This window comes from Cyprinodon tularosa, unplaced genomic scaffold (genome assembly GCF_016077235.1).
Source record: "Cyprinodon tularosa strain WSP-4 unplaced genomic scaffold, ASM1607723v1 ctg104, whole genome shotgun sequence".
NCBI classification, from domain to species: domain Eukaryota; kingdom Metazoa; phylum Chordata; class Actinopteri; order Cyprinodontiformes; family Cyprinodontidae; genus Cyprinodon; species Cyprinodon tularosa.
Window position 1 is genome coordinate 596,690 of NW_024037827.1, and position 19,693 is coordinate 616,382.

At 38.2% G+C, this 19,693-nt stretch overlaps 1 protein-coding gene across 1 annotated transcript in view; it reads right to left on the bottom strand.

The window, feature by feature from the left end:
- Window positions 1-9,727, bottom strand: part of LOC119781753 (integrin alpha-3-like) — a 53,962-nt gene extending 44,235 nt beyond the window's left edge. The window contains exons 1-2 of the mRNA XM_038282289.1: window positions 9,581-9,727; window positions 7,344-7,513 (exon numbers count right to left, since the gene is read on the bottom strand). Coding sequence (XP_038138217.1) covers window positions 7,344-7,501 — 158 coding nt within the window. The 5' untranslated portion in view covers window positions 7,502-7,513; window positions 9,581-9,727. The remainder of the gene's footprint in view (window positions 1-7,343; window positions 7,514-9,580) is intronic.
- Window positions 9,728-19,693: the final 9,966 nt, after the last annotated feature.

Below are 19,693 nucleotides of genomic sequence, written 5' to 3' on the forward strand. Positions count from 1 at the left end.
AGGACTTCAGTGATGAGGAAGAGCATGAGTTCTTTGCCGAGCTGAATGCGCTGGTTTGGTCTGCCGGCTTCCGTAGAATCGTGAGCGCGCATGGGGGCGCTATTAGGAAATCCTATACACTACTGTTTAGGCTCTAAAACGTTCTAAATGACTTCGTTTCGAGTAAATTCTGGATGCTACCCACTCAGGACACTTGGATTACATTGGACGAGCAGTATGGAGAAATATTGACACGTTTTTTGTGGACTTTTATGGACCTTTCTGCCTCGGGCACCATAGACCTCCATTATTTGAATGTCAGCAGACAGCAAGAAGCCTCCCAGATCTCCAGATGCATTTGAGATATCAAAAAAGTACTCCAGAGTGTTGTTCAGCATGGGGGTGAGTAGAAAATGAAGGCTAATCATGTTTTGGGTGTACTATTCCTTTAACTCCTTAGTGAATAAAGCTTGTCTAAGCTTTAGCAACAGCTCAACACATATTCCTGTAGCATAGCGTAGCATGCAGTCCATTCTTTAGCATCAATTAGCGTTGTCTTTACTGAGCAGTAAACATACGATATGATTAGCATCATCAAAAGACACATTGCTTGTTCTGTCCCTAATCATGCCAGACCTGCAAACCTTTTTCCATGTCCGTTTGGAAAGCTTGAGTTTCATCCAGTTTTGCAGCTCTGCAGTCAGGGATTCTTTGTCTCAGTCTCACAGCAGGGGTCCCCTCAGTCTCAAACCAGGGCATGCTCTTCATCCAGTTTGGCTCTGTAAGTTCTGAAACTCAAGAGAAATGTGTTGCAAAGGTTCTGTTTGCAGCAGTTAGGTTCTGAAGAGTTCTGACTCATCCTTGATGGTTCTGGGGATCTGGTTTCCCTGGGGCCTGCATCTCCACTGTGGGCCACAGTGGGCCCCAGCTTTGAGAGCAGGAGCAGAAGCAGGCTGGATCAGACGAGGGAGAAAAAGTGAAGAGAGAAGAAGAGGAAGAATCCTGTGTGCTCTGTGGTTTTGTTCTGCCCTCACAGAGGGGGGTAGGTTTTCACACCTCTGTGACTTCCATGTGACTTGCTGGCTGAAAAAGGGGGGCTGCAGAAGTCCCCCAGCTGTTATTCACCAAAGCTGCGTTTTCTTCTCTGGTCATCCTATCAGGATGAAATATGGACACTGCTTCCCAATGTCCAAAAAGTATGATCATGGCATATGGCACAACATATCCCCCTTTTGATCTGGAAATAAAAGATGCAGTTCTTTGTTTTCAGATCACAAATAGGTCCATAAAGCCATGATATTTGGAGCGGTGATGAGTCAGGTTCCTGTTGGTAGGAAGAAAGTTCATTTAGGGTTCATATCTTCTCCAGTGTTTGTCCCTGGAGGATTTGTTGCAGGTCTGGCAGAAGCTGACCCTATCTTATCATAAAACAGTTCATTTTCTCCAGAGGTTTGCGTCTGGTTGAAGCAGGTCTGGCAGGAAAGTCTGACCCTGATACACAAATATATACATTCCAAACAAAATTTCCTAACACCTTCATGATGCTGTTGTTCAACCTTCATCATTTCTCAAGTTGTGAAACAAAAGAAAGAAAGGATAAAACAGGTTAAAGTATGTTAGAAATTATCAGCAACTATCATACTCTTGGATATGATAAGTTTTACCATTAGCTTGGAATTGTGGTACCTTGTGATTGGTCAGAGAAGCCAGTAGCTCTGTAAGAACTGTTTTGCAGATCTGTTCTAAGTTTTCTTTTGTGGTTGTTTCTGTAACTTGTTGATGTCCCCCTTTACCAGTGTAAACCTTTGGTTTTGCATTGTGATGTGAAGGCTTATGACCTTCATCTTGGTGAACCACTGGGGAACTGAATCTGTGTCTGTTTCTGGTCCTGTTCTTTGTTTGAAGGTTAGAGACTCTAAGCTTGCTTTGAAATCTATCTGATTTGAGACGTATTTCCCAAACAAGCTGAGCATATCTGCGAGTTTCCTGCATAGAAAGGTTTTCTATCCTGCAATGCATTGCTACATCATATCGTACACTTTCATGAAGATTTTGGATGAACAATGCTTTAAATGTGGGATCTTCTTCGTCAATATCTGGAGAACTGCAGCCCTCAAAATAAACCTGTCTCAAGCGAAAGTAATATTCTCTGGGTGTTTCATGTTCTCCTTGGAGAACTAAAGATGCCTCAAGCGTTGCTAACGCCAGATCTCTGTAACCAGAATATTCTTCTCTTAAGGTTTGACAAAGAGCTGAATAACTTTCTCTGATTTTTGGAGGAAGAGATTTTATGAAAACATGGACGCTTCTAGCTGTTGTTTTCCAAATCAACTTCAATTTCTCACGAGAAGAAGGAAATGGCAAGTCTTTTAGACAGTGCTCAACTTCTTGCAGATAATCAGCTATGTTGGAGTGTTGACTTTCTGGGTCAAAAATATCAATGTCTTTGGCCAAGGATTCAATTTGTTGAATTCTATGGTCACTCGGTGGACCTGGCCCGTCAGGAAGCTGGTTCTGCTCATTAAGTGGTGGGGGGTTTTGAGCTAACCTTTGAAGACACAAGGGAGACTGGTTCTCCTCAGAGTTTTTCAAGGTGTGAACTTTGGCACTTGGTGCTCGGTCAGCGGAGAGTGAGACAGAGATTGGTTTGCATGGCTGTCCTTTGCAAAATTTTAAACTGCTTGAGTTTATCAAGTTATCTACTTGTTCCTCTCTGTCTGAGACACTACTTTGACTTTGAACATCTTCAGATCTATTTAGTGTTAACTCAGAGTTTAGAGACTTTGTATCTGCTTCAGGAACTGTTCTCCTTTTGACTGGGGTGACCTCCTGCTGATTCAAAGTCTGCTTGCTTTGTTTATTGCATAGCTCCTCCAAGAGGGGGGTCACCGTTTGTTCTGAGGCATGGTCAGTCTGGCCACATGGGTCTTTGATCTTGTCAGCTCCTGACAATAAAATGTTTGCAGCACTTACTCTGTGGCAGATCATCTGATATTTGGCTTCTAACTCAGAGTACTGTTTAGCTTTTATTTGGGATTTAAGCTGATAAAGAAGCGTGAGCTCACAGAGTACATCTGTTATCAGAAAGTTTCCATTTGGGTTTTGAATTAAGTTAATTAATTCTTGAATCTTTTCTTCACATAGGCTGAGGTTAAAATTGTTTAGGTTATCCTGCTTTTCTGAAGATAAGTGGATAAGCTTTGCAACAATTTGTTTCTGTTTCTCTATGCCTATGGAGTCAATGGTGCGCCCAGAATTGAGGATGCTTGGATCCATTTTCAGCTGATGGCACAAAAACACAAGTTATGAAGAAATTTCAAAAGAACACAATCCAGTCAGTACCCACTATACTTGTATATTTACATATACATATTGTAAGGACTTATTTTTATGTGTGTAGAAACGGGTCACGGGTTATCTTTAAACCTGTGATATCAAAGAAACACTTTTCTTTCAGTGTTAGAAATGCTACACCTTGTTTAGGATTTACCAGCTATTTTAGCGCATGCTTTACCTGTCTCTGAGGATTTATAAGCAGTTTGGCGCAAAGCTTACCTTTTAAGGACTTACAAGCAATTTTGCTTATGATTCACCCTTTTCTGTGATATCAAAGAAACACTTTTCTTTCAGTGTTAAAAATGCTATACCTTGTTTTAGGATTTATTAGCTATTTTAGCGCATGCTTTACCTGTCTTGGAGGATTTATAAGCAGTTTGGCGCAAAGCTTACCCTTTAAGGTTTTACTAGCAAATTAGCTTATGATTCACCTTTCTTTAAGGGATTTTAAGCAATTTAATTTGAATCCACCCCCTTTCGGTTGGGTAGGATCACAGATTAACTTACGTTAAATCTGGCAACAAATCTTGTTCTACACAATATACAATAAGTGTTTAGGAGTCTTATCAGACTAAAAGACAAAGGGATTAAGGTTAAATTTCGAGGCATCTAACCTATTTTGGACTGGAGGTGACTTTGAAATAGCATAACTTGGGAGTTTTCATTTTTGGGATGTGGTTATATAAACCACAAATGGCAGCATCTAGTTATAGATGTGCCTAAATTTTGGTCGAACGATAAGATTAACTTGGGTGTTAAATCTTTTAGTTTTAGTTGGACCAAAGTGATCAGATTGATTTGAATCATCTGAGTTTTGCTTTGAAGTAAAGTTGGTTATCACTAGCTGAAGAGATATTTTGGAGTTATTGGATTTAGTTAAATTTTCTATATTTTGATGCTCCAAGAATGTCAAAGGTTATATTTTCTTCTCATATAAGCTAAGACATTTAGTATTGGATTCTTAAGTTGTGAGTTTAAGATTTCATTATTGAGTGGTGAGAGCTGATGTTAATGCTTTCACACGGTTTTCAATAATGGCTCTAAGTTTATTCTCATATATGTGCAGAATGACTGTTATATTCGATGACCACCAAACTGAGACACCAATTAAATGTTACATTCAATGAGCCCAGTAGCATGGGACGCTAAATAAATGTTACAATTAATGGGCCCAGCAATCAGGGACGCCATATTTATGTTGTGATTCTATAGTTAAATTCTATTCCCAGCCCGCTGGGAATTTATGTTTCTGATACTTTAAGATGTTTATTGCCCTCCCCTGTAGGGGTGGTAAAATATCTTATTTAATCAGATATTATTTCAGCTGTTATATAGTGTTTATGACACACAGTCCTACTAACTGTGTGTTAGAACAATAGATGAAAGAGTGATTCGAGCACTAATCATGGTCAAACAGTCATTTCTGCACATACATGGAATAAATTCACCACAACTTCTGTTCAAAATATAAGATTTTATTAACAAAAATCATTCAGCTCCAAGTCAAACATATTTTAGTTTAACACTCTCAACTAAGACTAGTAAAACTCAACTAAACTAAACTAACTACTATGTACAAAGAGGAAGGGAAAAATGGTTGAAAAACATATTACAGTTTAAGATGTATTCTGTGTTTGAAACCAAAGTTTATCTGGAAGAATTTGGGATATGATCAAATTAGCTTTTCACTAATTTTAAGGACATTGGAATGTTTTCAGACCAATTCACAATGCAAATCCATGAGGTGAATAAAACATTATTTGGCCAAATAATGTTCTATTGAATGATTTGCTTAATCAAGAACCAATAACCTTTAGCTAAATGATTCTTTACCCTCTTTGAAATAGCTAGCAGCGAATAGACATCGGGATTCCACTAAATGACTCTTGGTCATACTTGGCAATGGAAATGTAATGAGCATTTGAGGAACACGTGAACACTAATGTTCTATCAGTGTTAACTCCTTAGTGAATAAAGCTTGTCTAAGCTTTAGCAACAGCTCAACACATATTCCTGTAGCATAGCGTAGCATGCAGTCCATTCTTTAGCATCAATTAGCGTTGTCTTTACTGAGCAGTAAACACACGATATGATTAGCATCATCAAAAGACACATTGCTTGTTCTGTCCCTAATCATGCCAGACCTGCAAACCTTTGTCCATGTCCGTTTGGAAAGCTTGAGTTTCATCCAGTTTTGCAGCTCTGCAGTCAGGGGTTCTTTGTCTCAGTCTCACAGCAGGGGTCCCCTCAGTCTCAAACCAGGGCATGCTCTTCATCCAGTTTGGCTCTGTAAGTTCTGAAACTCAAGAGAAATGTGTTGCAAAGGTTCTGTTTGCAGCAGTTAGGTTCTAAAAATCTCTGACTCATCCTTGATGGTTCCGGGGATCTGGTTTCCCTGGGGCCTGCATCTCCACTGTGGGCCACAGTGGGCCCCAGCTTTGAGAGCAGGAGCAGAAGCAGGCTGGATCAGACGAGGGAGAAAAAGTGAAGAGAGAAGAGGAAGAATCCTGTGTGCTCTGTGGCTTTGTTCTGTTCTCACAGGGAGGGGGGTAGGTTTTCACACCTCTGTGACTTCCATGTGACTGCTTGTGGCTGCTTTGGCTGAAAAAGGGGGGCTGCAGAAGTCCCCCAGCTGTTATTCACCAAAGCTGCGTTTTCTTCTCTGGTCATCCTATCAGGATGAAATATGGACACTGCTTCCCAATGTCCAAAAAGTATGATCATGGCATATGGCACAACACCCAGTAGACAATCTTTGGAGGGAGCTCAGACTCCACGTTTCTCAGTGACAGCCCAGAAATCTGAATGATCTAGGGAAGATTTTTGTGGAGGAGTGGGCCAAAATCCCTCCTGCAGCGTGTGCAAACCTATTGAAAAACTACAGGAAACGTTTAACCTCCTGAATTGCCAACAATGGCTACTATACCAAATATTAGCATTGATTTTCTCAGGTGTTTAAATACTTAGTTGCAGACCACAGCTCTGCCTCTGCGAGGCGTTTAACACTTCAACCCTTTGGAGGAAACTGATAAAACCACTGCTGCATATTTGGTCGCATAAGTGTCAGCACAAACATAAAAGGGCCAATTAGAGTGCAGCTTTTGAAGACTATTTTGAGAGAGGGACAAAAACAGAGACAGCCTAGCAATGACAGGCTGAACAACATTTAAATGTGTCACTGTTTCAACATACCTGACTCCAATATGAGCTCATTAGCAGAGCTTGACAGACGATTTGACTGAGCTTCTTGGGGCAAAGGGTAAATCTAAAAATAGCTGGACACCGGCCCTGGAGGGTTTGAGTTTTCATTAGAGCAGTGGTCTCCAACCCTGGTCCTCAAGATCTACTGTCCTACAGATTTTAGATGCATCACTGCTTCAACACAGCTGAATCAAATGAATGGCTTGAAAAGGTAATCAATCATGTGATTCAGCTGTGTTGAAGCAGGGATGCATCTAAAATCTGTAGGACAGTAGATCTTGAGGACCAGGGGTGGAGACCACTGCATTAGAGGGATAGATCTGTGCTGTTTTTGTTAGAAACAGCTACACAGTAGCAGCCATTCAAAATGGCCCTTCCCTGTCAAACGGCAGTCGAATGGCAGACCACTTCCCTGTAACTCCCAGCAAAATCCCCTCCGACTTACAGCCACTATAGTAACCCCCCTCTTGCATATTTTTTTACTGACTCCACCCTTTCACAGAATTACAGGATCTGACCAGGAGATAACGCTTCTCTTTAGATCTTACTGTCCAAAAAACATGACAGAAAGAATATGGAAATCTAGGTAATACATTTTTTTCTGAAAATAAATGGAAATGGACCAATGGAAAAGGACTATTTACATTTAAAATAAGAAAAAACAACTACAATCTCTTATTGAAAGTGCATTATATCAAATTATCTTATTTTAAGTAGTAGATCATCTTATTTTCTTACTCAGATTAAGGCTAAATAAGCTTATTTTGAAAAATATTTACTCATTCTTACAACATTTTTGCAGTGTTAGAAGGGCCGTGTTCACTCACAGGTAGTCCCCCGTCTCCAGATCCTCATGCAGAGCAACAGAGAATCCAAACAAACTCTTGCCCTCTACTGTCTTCAGCACCGGAAACGAAGTGTCCACATTGAATGCCAGACACGCACTGAGACAGATGCTCAGTAGAGCAATCGTTTCACTCCCCATGGAGACTCAAACCTGGAGGAATAGGAGCGTGAGTTAAACAGACATCACTGAAGGCCTGGAGAGAACAATAAAAACCTCATTATTTATTTATAGTCGGGAGGTAAAAGGACTGAGCTCATTAATCCATGAACATGCTGCCATCAACACCTTTGTTTATAGATGTTGGAGATCGGCCTGTTTTTCAGTGTAGTCCTGTTTCTCTGACTGTGACTAACTGGATGTGCTCTCTTCATCCTCTGACATGGGAGCTGGGCAGATCGCCGCTCACACTGAACCTGGTTCTGTTGGAGGTTTCTTCCTGTTCAAAGGGAGTTTTTCCTCTCCACTGTCGCTACAAGCATGCTTAGTGCGAGGAATTGCATTCGAGTCAATGAATCAATGCAATCAGCTGGTTTTCCTTAGATAGGAAACTTTGAATCAATCTGACTGGATGATCTGGTTGAACTGTAAAGTGCCTTGAGATGACATGTGCTGTGAATTGGCGCTATAGAAATAAACTGAATTGAACACATTTCTATACCAGAACACAGATCAGGATGCTTGGTGCTCAGAATCCTGCCAAAAGACACTTTAACATGTGGCAGCTGGAATCAAACCGGCAACCTTCCCATTGTTGGACTACTCATCCCACAAAGCAAAACCGACACAAATTGCCTGCAGAATGCTCTAAATTGATTGGCTGTTCAGTAGTATTAATAAAGACTTTATTTAATCACTATAATCGCTGCTGTCGGTGTGTTAAACAGCCGATTGGTGTTTATCTAGTCACCGACTTCCATAATTTTACTTCCATGTCTGTAGAGCTTTGTTATTAGAACTGCCATTTATACAAAGGTTAAATTCTAGACCTACACCAACCCCATGATGTTAACTAAACATCTCTTCTCCAAGCAGAACTTTTAACCAAATGCTTTTTATGGCCATAAACACTGGAAAAAAATCAAAATCTAGATAAGTCATTTTTTCTTAAAATAAGTGCATTTGTTCTTGGATTAAAGAGGTAAAACACACATTTTGCCAATGAAACAAGACAATTTACACTTAAAATAAGAAAACACAATTGCATTGTGTTATTTCAAGTGCATATTATCTAATTATCTTATTTTAAGAGTAAAAGTACTCATTCCATTGGCAAACTATTTCATTTACTGACTTAAATTAAGGGTAAATACACTTAATTTAAGCCCTTTTTACTTATTTCTAGATCGTTTTTCGCAGTGAAGCTTCTCACATCCTTCACTGCAAAAAAACATGTAGATATAAGTAAAAACCGTCTTAAATTAAGTGTATTTACCCTTAATTTGAGCAGGTAAATGAGATTATCTGCCAATGGAATGAGTATTTTTACTCCTAAAATAAGATCATTAGATAATATACACTTGAAATAAGACAAAGCAATTGTTTTTTTTTCTTATTTTAAATGTAAATTGTCTTGTTCCAATTTCAGAGTGTCTCACTTACCTCCTCAATTCAAGAAAAAATGCATTTAATTTGAGCAAAGATGACTTATTTAGATTTCCATTTTTTGCAGTGTTCTGGTTAGTTTTTGACTACATTGCTCTGCAGAATTAATACAGTTAAATTTAACAGGTGGGCCAATGCAAATAAGCCCATGAGGAATAATCAGAAACATCCATCTAGATCTATGCTTCAGACCCTTGATAAAAGATGCTGGCTGTTTTTAATCTTTAGACTAAACAAACTGAAAAGTAAATCTGCTTGGTTTTACACTGGAAAAAAGTCGAAATCTAGATAAGTTGTTTTTTCTTAAAATAAGTGTATTTGTTCTTGGATTTAGTAGGTAAAAGAGATATTTTGCCAAGGAATAAGACAATTTACACTTACAATAAGAAAACACAATTGCATTCTCTTATTTCAGGTGCATTTGATCTAATTTTCTTATTTTAAGAGCAAAAATACTCATTCCATTGGCAACCTATCTCCTTTACCTACTCAAATTAAGCGTAAATACACCTTATTTAAGACATTTCTACTTATTTTTAGATCCTTTTTCCAGTGTACTGCAGCTGATAAATGAATGCAGCTCAGTCAGTTTACAGAACCAGGTGGAGGTCTAACCTGCAGGTCTTCAGGCTGAAGCTTCTTCCTGATGTTGAAAGTGATCCGTCCAGCTGTCCTTGTCCTCTGTAGGGAGACGCTCTGATTCCTGCTCAGCTCTGTCTGACTTCTCAGTCTCTTCTGCACGCGCTCAGATGAAGCTCTCTCTCTCTCCACCTCCTCTCTCTCCTTCATTCTTATTCTTCAGTGCGTTCGTTCGTCCTGAAATGAAATCACGTCTGAGTGAGTTCACCCGCCCAAACACACCCACTCTGTCATTAGGGTGTGTGTTAAAGTGAATGTATTTTTTTTTCTCACTCGTGTATTTTGGTTCCTGTCTTTGTCTCACTTCCTCTCTCGTTTTTGTGAAATTTACAAACACACACACAACCCTGCAGGCTTCAGAGCCTCTGTGGCACTTTTGACCTTTAAAGTGTTGCTGAACCTTTTACCTGTAAGGAAGGATTTTTTTTTCAAGCAAATCAAGAGTTTGGATGTATCACCCTCAGCTCTAACAGTCTCAATATGCTTTTTTTTTATTTAACCTTTATTTAGTCCCATTGATATTCAGAATCTCTTTTTCAAGAGAGACCTGGCCAAGGTAGCAGCCAAACCACAGGAACACTGCAAAAAATCTAAATCTTGATAAGTCATTTTTTTCTTAAAATAAGTGCATTTGTTCTTGAATTGAGGAGATAAAAGAGATATCTTGCCAATGGAACAAGACAATTTAGATTTAAAATAAGAAAACACAATTGCACTGTGTTATTTCAAGTGCATATTATCTAATTATCTCATTTTAAGAGTAAAAATACTCATTCCATTGGCAAACTCTCTCATTTACCTACTCAAATCAAGGGTAAATAGACTTAATTTAAGAAGTTTTTACTCATTTCTAGATCGTTTTTCCAGTGAAGTTCATACATATTTACAACATATGACATTTTTCATAATAAAATCAGAGCAGTATATTAAAACACATTGAGCATCTCAGGAAAAACAAGCACATATCTCCATCACTACATTCTTCATGGTTACTTTAAATTCATTAATGGAAACTAGAGTTTCTAATTTGAGCTCTTTCTGGAGGTTTTTCCATCTCCAAGGTGCAGAGTACGAGAATGCAGTTTTTCCCAACTGAGTTGAAGCTCGAGGTACATTAAAAAGTAACCACTTTATAGATGAAGCTGCCCAGATACAAAAAAAATAATCATTTTAAAATATTTCTCACCCTTTATAAAATATTTTCCTCAGAATCTTTCTCAGACTTTCAGTGTGAGCTAAATTCATTGCATTTTTAACCCTAAAAAATATGAACAGTTTCTACCATCTAAAGGTCATTTTAAGGTCTATTTGGTGCTCTGTTACGTTTTGGATCATTATTTTTATCCTATATTGTTGCACTTATTTCCAAAAGATCTCCAACGCTTTCACTGCAAAAAAATATTAAATCTAAATAAGTAATTTTTTCTTAAAACAAGTGCATTTTTTCTTGAATTAAGTATTTAAGTGAGACACTTTGCCAGTGGAACAAGACAATTTACACTTAAAATAAGAAAAAAACAATTGCATTGTCTTATATCAAGTGCATAATATCTAGATACCTTATTTTAAGAGTAAAAATATGCATTCCATTTGCAAACCATCTTATTTAATTGCTCAAATTAAGGGTAAATACTCTTAATTTAAGACATTTTTACTAATTTTGAGGTCGTTTTTTCAGTGTTAATCCTGCAGCTTCTCATCACGCATTGGAAAAATCTATAAGCATTTTTTTCTTAAAATAAGTGCATTTGTATTTGAATTGAGGAGATAAAAGAGACATTTTGCCAATGGAAAAAGACAATTTAGATTTAAAATAAGAAAACACAATAGCATTGTCTTATTTCAAGCACATATTATCTAATTATCTTATTTTAAGAGTAAAAATACTCATTCCAGTGGCAACCTATCTCATTAACCTACTCAAATTAAGGGTAAATAGACTAAATTTAAGAAGTTTTTCCAGTGTGGCACTCCCACTTTTCATTTATTAGACAATTTTTTCTACTTGATGTTGGGTTTTTCAAAGGAGAACCTGCTTCATCACCTCGGCTGCAGGTTGAAGCTGTAAATCAGCGTTATTTTATTTGCTTTTGGCAGACGTGGTTGAGGAATTTTAAATCTTTAAATAAAGGAAAGACTCCTGAGGGATGAGCCATTGTTGCAGTCAGAGCTGAACACAGAGAATAGAGTTTCAGTTCAGGTAAAGATCAGAGTTTTTTTGCAAAAAGGATCTACTGATACATTTCCCAGGTTATCTGATGCTGAACTTTCAGCGGAACAATGTCCAATCAGGGGTGGCAGCTGTTCCCTCTGAGGATAAAAGGTTTTAGGTGAGCTGAAAGAAATAATTCATCAGTGAGCATTCACACCTGAGCTTTCACTCGCTTCCGCCTCACTGCATGTTCAGACTGCTTCCTGTTTGCAATTCCTTCTTTACAGAAGCTTGGTTGGTCTTTGCTAATCGCAGGGCCTGATCTTTAACAATTTGAGGTTAGGTGCGCACAACTAGTTAAAAAAAAAACACGTTTTTTTGGAGAATAGCTTAGAAATAATGCTTGTATTGATAACAGGTGCAAAAGTGGTTTAAACAAACCTGTTTAAATGAGAAAATTGCATGTTTTCCCGGACGTTTGGGGTAGAAGGATGACCCAGAAAGAAGGATGAACACTGATTTAAACTGTTGATCACTCCCTTTTTTTTTTTTGAGCGTCTGGGTTGCAGTAATGGTTTCAGACCTGAACCTCCAGAAGCACATAATGACATTGCAACTGCTTCTTCACAGGTCTGTCTAAGAAGTTGATCAGATAGGTGCAGGAACTAAGAAAGTGGAGAACACAACATTAGTCTTTTTTTCTTAAAATAAGTGCATTTTTCTTGAATTAAGGATGTAAGTGAGACAATTTGCCAATGGAACAAGACAATCTACATTTAAAATAAGAAAAAATATTGCATTGTCTTATTTCAAGTGTATAATATCTAATTATTTTTATTTTAAGAGCAAAAATACACTGCAAAAATGATCTAGAAATAGGTAAAAACTTTATAAATTAAGTATATTTACATTTAATTAGAGTAGGTAAATGCGATGATTTGCCAATGGAATGAGTATTTTGGGAAATAAGACAATGCAATTGCGTTTTCTTATTTTAAATGTAAATTGTCTTGTTCCATTGCACTTATTTTAAGAAAAAAATCACTTATCTAGATTTTGATTTTTTCCAGTGTACTCATTCAATTGGCAAATCACCTTATTTAAATAAAGGTTAAAAAAAAATGAAAAAGTGGTTTTATGAACTAAGATTGTTCCAACACTGATTTAACACAAACTCATTAGTTTAAGTTTGTAGTCCAGCTTCCCTTTACCTGACTTTATCATAAAGTGGGAGACACTTGGTTTTTCTTTTTGGATCCTTCACTCAGGTAGAGCCCTTTGAATTGTCTCCATAAATATACATGCGTTCCACTAAGCTGTCACCATGGGAAAATAAGTTAGAATTGAGCTTTTATTGGAGAAATTTACCTCAGCATTTAACCCATCCCCTTGGATTACAGTGGGCTGCCATTGTGCGGCCCACAGGGAGCAGTGTGGGGTTAAGGGTCTTTGCTCAGAGAGCCGGAGTGGCAGTCTGTGGGAGTGGGGCTCGAACTCAGAACCTCAGGATTCCAACCTCTATGGCCTAGCCACTACACTGCAAAAAATGGAAATCTAAATAAATAATTCTTGCTCAAATTAAGTGCATTTTTTCTTGAATTAAGGAGGTAAGTGAGATACTTTGCCAATGAAACAAGACAATTTACATTTAAAATAAGAAAAAAAACAATTACTTTGTCTTATTTCAAGCGTATATTATCTGATTATCTTATTTTAGGAGTAAAAATAATAATTCCATTGGCAGATCATCTTATCTACGTGCTCAAATTAGGGGGAAATACACTTAATTTAAGACATTTTTTTTACTTATTTCTAGATGTTTTTTGCAGTGTAGGCCACCGCTCCTCAAGTAAACAAGTAAAGGTGCTGTTGCATTTAAAAGGTCTAATGGTTTGAAGTTTGTGTGTTTTAATACCAAACACAAGAAGCATTTAGAGACAGAATAATATGTCCAAAACCATAAAAAAAACAACTATCATCAAAAAATAAAACACCTTAAAAAGTCAGAATATTATTAAATCCTGAAAAAATTCCCAAAGTTTAGAAAAAATACTTAAAAGTAATGAAGTACTTGAAGGCACCTGAGGCAGGAATAAAAAAATCCAACAAAAAATAGCTCACGAACCAGAACCTAGGAGACTTTAGGGGAAAACCAAAATCTAGGAACCAGGAAGAGACGAGGAAGGCAGACAGACGATTGACCCGAGGTTAGACCAGAGGTTAGACGAGAATCCAGCAAACAGGAACTGAAGAGGGAGGGCTTTTAAAGGGGACAGAGACAGGGAGAGGGCTAATGAGGGAATTGAAAACAGGTGAGGGCTGAACAGAAAACAGAGCAAGAGAAAGAGGACACAAGAGGGCAGCAGAGGACAACAAATGGAAAACCTGGAAGACAGGAACTAATAAGAAAACAACAACAAAATAATAATCAAATAACTAGGATAAAGAAACATGGTGAAAAGAAAACTAAACACTAGAAATCAAGGAGCAAACAGAAACAGAAACGTAACAAAAGGTTTCAAATGTTCTGATTTCACTGTCAAGGATGAGGAAAAGTTACCAAGAGCCTGACATTATCTGAACCATGCAAAAAGGTTTGAACTTAAGGAACCAGCCACCAAACGTCTAAAACATCCTGAAACAGCCATAAAGGAACTAACACTTCCTTAAACAGTCATTAGAGGTTTATAACTTCTGGAAATATCCATCAAAGATCCAACACCTCCTCAGAGTCTTTAAGGATTCAAAGTATCTAAAACAATCAACTACTGTCTACTTCTTCAAGAAACAACATTTAAGGGTTTAAAAACCTATTAAACAGCCATCAAGGGTCGAAGACCTTCTGAAAGATTCTTAAAGGATCTGATACTTTTAAACAACCATTTTTAATCATGCAGCGACCTCAACTTCCAGGACAATCAGTCTTCTGATATCATGTCTTCAGGCTTATTAGCTTTGCTTTGAGCCACATCGAGTTTGCTACTAAAAACTCGTTACAGTTCCATTTCACTGATAATTTTGGCAAAGACTAAAAATTAAGATGAAACAAACTGAAACGTCCTGACCAGAGGGGGGTTTACCATTAGGCAATACTAGGCAGCTGCCTAGGGCCCCAAGTTCCTGGGGGCCACATAAAAAACTGTTTACATGTATGGCTATTACAGCTATTACTTTTTTGCACACATTAAGTATGTTTTAGATAAAATCCTTTGGCTAAAATGGCATCAGAACGCTTATAATATCAGCCCCCCTTCAGTGTCCACCATATTGGATCAGTCCATTTGCTGCACATGTTCAGAAAGGTCCAAACAGACAGCAGCAAACCATTTGAAAAAAAACGACTCAAAGAGCAGTGATGTTAAATTAGCGCTTTTGTCGCTACATTTAGCGACTTTTCAGACCCCTCTAGCACTTTGATTTCTAAAAAGCTCCTAGCGCCAAATTTAGAGACTTTTTTCTGCTACTGGAGACTTTGGAGACAACATCTAAAAGCAGCAAACTCTGCTCTCCAGAGCAAGTAGATTGGTAACCCCGCCTCCTGCTCTCCTCTATCTTGTCTGCTGTCATGATTCATGCAGCTATTATTTCATCCAAATGAAAAATGGAGAACAGATAAGCAGATCATGGCTTGTCTACAGTGAAAAGAAGGACTGGGTTATTTACTTTGGCCTTTTTGGAAACACAGGAAGGAGAAATCAGCTAAGTGAGCTTAGTGCTTGGAAAAAATCTTTCATTCCTTTAGAGACAGCATGAAAAGTCAGCTGAGTACAAAACATAGAGAGGAAAACAAGAAGAAAAGGGACAAGAAGAGAGGGACACAACCTAGAACAGATAATGGATGTCTGTTCTATTAACATTTCTCTATCTGGATAACGGGTCTGTTTTATGTGTTGTCTTCTCAATTCAGAGGGCCCCCTGCCTGTCTTTGCCTAGGGCCCCAAATTTTCTAAATCCGCCCCTGGTCCTGACCTATTATTGATGGAAAAGGCTTTAGGAGGAACCAGGATCCAGCTGTGGTGCCTCTTCGCTTCATTCTCTAATCAGCAAATCCATTTATGCTGAAGCTGAGGTGAAGTTCTGTCACTCAGTTCTGACCTTTATTGAGGAACATGTCTCCACTTTCTCCAGGCCTGTGTTGAAGCCTGCCGCCATGAGCAAACAGGAAGCTTATGTGTGAGAGAGATAGATGAAGGGCTGAGCAGGAAGACTCTGATTGCTGTGATGACTGAGGGATCAGGGGCCTGATAATGAGGACCCAGCAGAAAACTCATCTGATGTCAAAAAGCAAACAGATTAAAATCATTAATTAGACTCTTCCTGAACTCCCAGGGAAAAGAAATCACACCGGATGTTTCTTAGGAAGGACACAAACATGGACCAGAATGTGGTCTATACTGCAGAAAAGAAGCGGTTCTCTTTTGGACTTCTTCATTCATCACAGAGGACCAATCACAGGCCTGATATGGTTTATAGATGCATTGAAAAAACTACCAGGATTAAAACATGATTTTGTTGAAGGGATGAAATAAATGTTTCTCCAAAAGAAAATGCATGTTTCCACCTCGGTGTTCCCAATGTTGGGACAGTATTTCATTATGGATGAAAACACTGATTCTTTATTCTTACTCTGATCAGATGTTCTACAGCAGCATGAGCAGAAACACTGAGGAAAAAAACATTGATTTACTGCCTCCTAGTGCTAAACTGCAGCAACTACGGCTTTGCTTCTGAGTGATTTGAGTTGAACAGGTTTCATGTTTCTGACTGGAAACTTTTTCCATTATTTTCATCATATTTCTGCTCAATTTTGGATCAAAAGTGTATTTTGTGTTAAAACAAACCAGCTCTTAGTTTAGTAAGAGTAGACATGAACAGCCTGATATTTGAATCAGCTAAGAATATCAATATAAATTATTACTGAGCAGATGTGTTAATGTTTATTACTCAAGCAGAAATATAATTCCTTCTGCTTAAAAACACTCTGGTGGAAGTTAGAGAAGCAGCTTCAGCTTTATACTCAAAAGTGTAAAGGTAACATTTTTAAAACTTAACGTATCTTTAACGATAACAGGTTAGCGGCATCTAGCTTATTTAAAACAAACAAAACAAAAACTGCACATGTACGCATGTTGTTTTCTGGAGAATAACTTAAAAACTGTACCTGCATTGATAACAGGTGAAAAAGTGGTTTAGACGAACCTGTTTAAATGAGAAAATTGCATGTTTTCTTGGATGTTTGGGGTAGAAGGATGACCCTGAAAGTAAGATAAACACAGATTTAAACTGTTGATCACTCCCTTTTTTTTTTTGGAGCCTCTGGGTTGCAGGAATGGACTCAGACCTGGACCTCCAGAGGCACATAAAGACATTGCAACTGCTTCTTCACAGGTCTGTCTAAAAGATGGATCAGATAGCTGCAGCTGATCCAGGATGCTGCTGCCTGCATCCTCACTGGAACTAAGAAAGTGGAGTGCAAAACATTTTAATCTAAATAAGTATTTTTTTCTTAAAATAAGTGAATTTTTTTCTTGAATAAAGGGTGTAAGGGAGACAATTTGCCAATCGAAGGATACAATTTACATTTAAAATAAGAAAAAATTATTGCATTATCTTATTTCTAATGCATAATATCTAATATTATGAGTAAAAATACTCATTCCATTGGCGAATCATCTTATTTACCTGCTCAAATTAAAGGTAAATATGATTAATTTAAGACGTTTTCACTGATTAGATCATTTTTGCAGTGTCTTTCCACTGGCTTCCCATATATACACTCACTGGCCACTTTATTAGGTACACCTGTCCAACTGCTCGTTAACACTTAATTTCTAAGCAGCCAATCACATGGCGGCAACTCAGTGCATTTAGGCATGTAGACATGGTCAAGACAATCTCCGGCAGTTCAAACCGAGCATCAGTATGGGGAAGAAAGGTGATTTGAGTGACTTTGAAAGTGGCATGATTGTTGGTGCCAGAAGGGCTGGTCTGAGTATTTCAGAAACTGCTGATCTACTGGGATTTTCACGCACAACCATCTCTAGGGTTTACAGAGAATGGTCCGAAAAAGAAAAAACATCCAGTGAGCGGCAGTTCTGTGGGCGGAAATGCCTTGTTGATGCCAGAGGTCAGAGGAGAATGGCCAGACTGGTTGGAGCTGATAGAAGGGCAACAGTGACTCAAATAACCACCCGTTACAACCAAGGTGGGCAGAAGAGCATCTCTGAACGCACAGTACGTGGAACTTTGAGGCAGATGGGCTACAGCAGCAGAAGACCACACCGGGTGCCACTCCTTTCAGCTAAGAACAGGAAACTGAGGCTACAATTTGCACAAGCTCATGGAAATTGGACAATAGAAGATTGGAAAAACGTTGCCTGGTCTGATGAGTCTCGATTTCTGCTGCGACATTCGGATGGTAGGGTCAGAATTTGGCGTCTACAACATGAAAGCATGGATCCATCCTGCCTTGTATCAACGGTTCAGGCTGGTGGTGGTGGTGTCATGGTGTGGGGAATATTTTCTTGGCACTCTTTGGGCCCCTTGGTACCAATTGAGCATCGTTGCTACGCCAACGCCTACCTGAGTATTGTTGCTGACCATGTCCATCCCTTTATGACCACAATGTACCCAACTTCTGATGGCTACTTTCAGCAGGATAATGCGCCATGTCATAAAGCTGGAATCATCTCAGACTGGTTTCTTGAACATGACAATGAGTTCACTGTACTCAAATGGCCTCCACAGTCACCAGATCTCAATCCAATAGAGCATCTTTGGGATGTGGTGGAACGGGAGATTCGCATCATGGATGTGCAGCCGACAAATCTGCGGCAACTGTGTGATGCCATCATGTCAATATGGACCAAACTCCCTGAGGAATGCTTCCAGCACCTTGTTGAATCTATGCCACCAAGAATTGAGGCAGTTCTGAAGGCAAAAGGGGGTCCAACCCGTTACTAGCATGGGGTACCTAATAAAGTGGCCGGTGAGTGTACACTGCAAAAACGAGCTAGAAATAAGTACAAATTTCTCAAATTAAGTGTATTCACCCTTAATTTGAGAATGTAAATGTGATAGTTTGCCAATGGAATGAGTAATTTTACTCTTAAAATAAGATAATTAGATAATATGCACTTGAAATAAGACAATTTAATTGTGTTTTCTTATTTTAAGTGTAAATTGTCTTGTTCCATTGGCAAAATCTCTCTTTTACCTCCTCAATTCAAGAACAAATTATATTATTTTAAGAAAAAAATGACTTATCCAGATTTAGATTGTTTGCAGTGTAGAATAGGTTTTAGAATGCTTCCATTAGTCTGTAAATCATTGAATCAGATGTTCTGCAGGAGCCTGAGCAGAAACCTACCAGAAACACAGGAGAAAAAACACATTGACTTACTGCCTCCTACTGGCGAACTGCAGCAACTACGTATTTGTTTCTGAGTGATTTGAGTTGAACAGGTTTCATGTTTCTGATTGGAACATTTTTCCAGAAGTCAGTTTGGAAACCTTTCCATTATTTTCATCATATTTCTGTTCAATTTTGGATCAAAATTGTATTTTTTGTTAAAACAGTATCAGCTCTTAGTATAGTAAGAGTAAACATGAGCTTGAGGCTCCTTTAAAAGCTGCAGAACACTGAACAAAACATTCAGGAAGAAATTTAAATCCTTTAGAATTTACAGCAGCATCTGGTGGTGGAAGTTATTCTGGTCAAACTTTACTTCTATCAAAATCTATCAAGACAATAGCTAAAGTGAAAACAGAGATTATCAGGGTGAGAAGAACAAAACTCAAAATAACAAGTTTAATTTTTTATTATTCATTGGAAAAAACAACAATTCTAATTTTCTTACACACAAAAGTTATTCACACCCAACCAGAGGCAAACTCACACAGTTTCCTCTATGAATTAAATATAAAACACAAAACAT